The sequence below is a fragment of the Elephantulus edwardii genome, unplaced genomic scaffold, assembly GCF_000299155.1.
Source record: "Elephantulus edwardii isolate Elephantulus edwardi_28Jun2011 unplaced genomic scaffold, EleEdw1.0 scaffold00154, whole genome shotgun sequence".
Classification (NCBI taxonomy): Eukaryota; Metazoa; Chordata; class Mammalia; order Macroscelidea; family Macroscelididae; genus Elephantulus; species Elephantulus edwardii.
Genome location: NW_006399904.1, coordinates 6,970,960 through 6,975,830, shown reverse-complemented (window position 1 = coordinate 6,975,830; position 4,871 = coordinate 6,970,960). Strand labels below are relative to the sequence as shown.

Genomic DNA, 4,871 nt, shown 5'->3' with positions numbered 1-4,871 from the left:
GCACATAACAACAACAACAACAATAGAAAACTGTGGCTAGTTTCCCTCCCTCTCCTACATACGAAGTTCCAAAGTTGTCAGATTTTGCATTAACAAAAACTAAAGCTACATTTTACTACTAGTACAAAGCAAATTAGCAAGATTTTTAAACTAGGCCAAGATAAAGTAAGACTGAGAAAAACTTGATAAATTATGTATAGTGCATTGAAACAGAAGAGGGAGAGAATAATTTATAAGCGATATATGATAGGGTATTATGGTTATTACAAGAGTCCAGAATTAAGGTCGCATAGTGGAGTGTACTCGGGGCGGTGGGAGGGGTGGTGCGGGGAGATTATATACCAAAGAAAGAATTTTTCTTTTACTTTTCAAAGAGAGGAGAGAACTAGGGGAGAGGGCTGAGCAAGGAGAAAAGTGCAACAATGAATGAATGGAAATCCAAAATCTCTGTAAATGTTCATTAAAATTAATAAAATAAAATTTACAAAAAAACAAACGGACTTTTCAGAAAATAATGAAAAGATGAGCAATATTTAGGAATAAAGTTTCTGACCATTAGACTAATGCCTATCTTTTTCACATGTCTTTTCTAGCTTGAGAATTATATCCAGGACAACATGAAGAAAGAAATGGTAGAAATCCAACAGAATGCAGTACAGAACCAGACTGCTGTAATGATAGAGATAGGAACAAACCTGTTAAATCAAACAGCAGAACAGACAAGGAAATTAACTGACGTTGAAGCACAAGTAAGTACTAAAATACAAAACACGTAATGGTTCATCCTGCTAAAGATTGACACTCAATTGTGCTGTGTGGTTGCCTAAAAAGAATGAGATATAGCTACTAAAATTCATCACTTAGTAAATCCATGCATGTCAGAGTAGAATGGTACTCCGTAGCGCATTCAATGGCCCATTTCTTGGAATTCGATCACCAGGCCTTTCTCCCAACTTGTCTTTTGGTAAATGTGAACTGCCAGCCTTCTATCTAGCAGCCAAGCATGCTAACCATTTTCTCCAGCCAGGAATTTTTATTAAAGTATCTTTTTCTGTAAGGTAATACAACATAAATATTCCTCAACCTCATTAGCTACCAACAGACTGAATTATCAGGTTAATCCACTTGAGGTATATGAAAATATAAAAAATACTGATTAGAAGCAATATTCTTCTAGTTTCTGTAGACGAGCTAATATTAAATTATATAACTACCTAATTTGGTTAACTCAATTACCTGCGGACAGATGTCTTGAAGCCTAGTCTAATGATATGACCCTCTTCAGGGAGAAAACAAAAAAGTAAGAAATTACTACATGGGTCCATTTCTAAACCTATATTCTATCCTCCTCCACCTCTGCCCCAACACTCCTTATCTACCAGCCCTTATGAGCTTAAAGTAGGAGACTTGATTACCCATTTCCTTTTACAAATGACCAACATAAATTGTTTTGGTCTAATTGATGAGTAGGTCAAATATATATTCCAGTTGTTAACAGCAAAGTGAAAGCCATTATGTTTGACAATACCTTTGTCCATTCACAGAACAGTTTTCATGACATGAATTCACCCAGCTTGACTAAGAGCCAGCTCGTCCCTAACACACTGTCTGTTTGTGACCAGGCTAAGCCATTCACTCATGGCATGAAGACAGCAAGAAAACAATGATTCTTTCAAGGACACATATTCTTTGGCAACAATTCTGACCTACACTTAAATGTGATATCACATCCTGAATAACCATTACCAGGGAGGATATGAGTAATCAATTCTTCCTGCTAAATAGGCAGCCAAACTCTACAGAATTAGTCTTTAAAGCTATTTGAATACAATGGGAAAGGCAGTACTGAAAATGTTAAATATCAGAAAGGAATACAAAGCAAAGGTGATCTTGTGTTTTATATATCAACACCTTGTTTCTGAATGGTATGACTTTTTATCTAAGAAAAAGAGAAACTGAAAAGAAAATGAACCTCTAAACAAGTCAAGTGAAGTTAGAAAACAACAGGCTATGGAGGGCATGTGGGGGAAATTTGAGTTCTATCTTAATACAGTGTGAGCATGTCTCATCATCTTGTGTGGATTTACTGACAAATAACTGTATCACTTTTCTTTTTTTAGCAAAGGGAAATTATTTTTCATTCATGAACACATTATGATATATTAAATATGACCACCTTATCTTCTGCTTGTCTCATTGTGTAAAAAGAAATAATAAAAATGATGGAAGTAGAAAAATAACATATTATCTGGTATAATCATTACTGTTCAAACTATTAAAGCTTCTGCCAAAACAAAGCCATGTGAAAAGAAAATTAATATACTCTGATGGAACCCAGGGCATTAAACCTTTACTAAGAAGGTAAATATGCCAACATAAGACAGTTGCGCGAATGGATAATTTTAACTATGTTTTTTCCAAAATTCAGATAATTTAATTATAGGAAGCAATCTGTAGGGACAAAGTCCACGCCTCTCTGAGTGGTTTAAATCCAGTAGATGGTTTCCAGGGAGAAAGATGGGCAATCTTCTCCTCTGAAATTTACTGTCCTAGAAACTCAGTGGAGAGTTGGTTCCGCCTGGACGGCAAAGAGAGAGTCTGAACTTATTTAATTAAAATTTATAAATAAAACTTTAATTTTGTTACTTTTAGGTATTAAATCAGACAACAAGACTTGAACTACAGCTTCTGGAACATTCTCTTTCTACAAACAAATTGGAAAAACAGATTTTGGATCAGACCAGTGAAATAAACAAATTACAAGATAAGAACAGGTAATAAAAGCACCGAAAAACAATACAGATCTGTCTACTTTTCAGACCTGAAAATGTGTATGATATGAATATTTTTATAAGCATAACTCCCCCAAAACCACATAGTTTCTTAATATATAGTTTAAAGTATAGAAACCTGTGGAAGAAAGGCAGGAGTTGAGAAACATACCTTTGAAATGGAACAGGCTTCTATTAAGTCCTCATTATTATTTTTTTAATCTCTGGATCCTTAAAGATTTTTTAAAAACAAATATCTCCCAACAGTATGCATGTAATTTCTATTTTCAAAATAGTACTTGTGTTGAAAAGTGAAAGAGCCACAGTTATAAGTATTTTAGTGTTAACCAAATTACTTTGTGTTAGAAACTTAGCTTCTAACAATGTAACATTTTTAAAAAATAGGTAATATATACTGAAATGATAAAACTATATTATATAATACTCTTAAGAATATATGAAATAAAACATAAAGTTGTAATAAATATATTATCAGTAAGTTAAATACAATACACAAAAACTCCAAAAGAAAACAATGAAAAAGAAAAAATTACAGGTGATAAAAGAAAAAGCAATATACAATATGAGGATGATCAGCACAGTATCACTAAGGCCTAGGAAAATAGAGAGATGAGTAAGTATAAAAGACAATAAATAAAAACAGTATTACATATACAGTTATGCAGTATCAGTAATAGACAATAATCTATGAACGAATACACAGGCAGATAGGGAAGAAGACCATATTTAGAAAAGTGAACAAGACTACACTATGGCCATCTATAGGTTTGGTAGAGGATATAGCCTCACATGTGTTTGTAGGTGCTGTAAATATTAATACCATTAAATATAAAATTATATATGAAATACTATTAAACACTATAGAGCACTCAAAAGCAAAATTTTGAAAACTTCTCAGCCAGATCCAAACATTTGGAGATAATATGTCACTGAACTTAGGGACTTAGGACAAGAGTCTTAGGTACACAAAACTCAGTTCGTGAAACAATTGGCAAATACAGTAGTGTAAATTCTCCTGCTGTGAGAATGACAAGGAATTCAAAGCTAGCAAGTGGCCATCTTTGGTGTCCCTATTCGTTTCTCTCCATTCAAAGTAAAGAAGAATGAAGATAATAAAATACACTTACAAACATACTTCAAATCCTAGTGGACCAACTGAACCTCAGACTCTATAGCTCTGGTATCAGAAGAGATTGCGTCAGGTAACAACTACCAAAGGGATACCATTTTCAAAGGGATAACACTGAAAAGTCCTGGATAGAATGGGAAAAAAATGCAAAACAAAATTTAAAATCATAAAGAGTTTTTAGTATGAGATGAACTAGTGGAACATCTGAGGCTTTCATTATTAGTAACTCAAAACTGAACTCATTCCCAGGGATCAATACCCAGGCAAACAACAGACAGACCTATAAAACAATAACACTGGAAGGATGCACACTTCTTAGAAATATTGGCCACACGAGATTGAAAGAGCAGCTTCTGCCTTGAGATTAAGTTCAGAAGGCATGAAAAGGTAAAACAGAAAGAGTAACACAGGACAGAATTGGCAGAGTGCTCTTACGTTCTAATGATGGATGATGTTAATCAATGTCCATAACAAAATGTGTAAGAATGATTTAATGGAAAAATCAATAGGCTCCATAAAGTTTCACTCAAAAGTGAAATGCACACACACACACACACACATACATATACATATACATATACATATACATGAGTTAAGGGGTATTTCTATAGGTTCATTCTAGTCTGGAAAATTGTAAGACAATTTTAAATATTATGAATAAATATAAACTACGCATATTTCCTTGTTTTTAATAAAAAAATGTAGAAGATATATAAAATAGTCACAGTCTCTGTATGCTCTATTTCACAATTTAAATAATTATTCTTAACAGAAATTAAAAAATGTATTGTAATTAAACTACAGTAAATTAAGAACTAAGTTAGAATATTTACCTCTTTACCAAATTTCACACAATTACTGATATAATATTTTGAAAAGCAAGCAAGACTTTTTTTATCCAAATTATTTTCTATAATATTTAAAATTTCTTTGCTAAATATTTTAAAGAT

General features: G+C 32.8%; 1 protein-coding gene across 2 annotated transcripts in view; it reads left to right on the top strand.

Moving 5' to 3' along the window:
- ANGPT2 (angiopoietin 2) overlaps positions 1-4,871 on the top strand; it is a 79,426-nt gene that overhangs the window by 39,063 nt on the left and 35,492 nt on the right. Inside the window, exons 2-3 of one of the 2 annotated variants that reach the window (XM_006895019.1) lie at positions 594-749; positions 2,653-2,774. In XM_006895019.1, coding sequence (XP_006895081.1) covers positions 594-749; positions 2,653-2,774 — 278 coding nt within the window. The remainder of the gene's footprint in view (positions 1-593; positions 750-2,652; positions 2,775-4,871) is intronic. The other variant, XM_006895020.1, reaches the window with a different exon arrangement.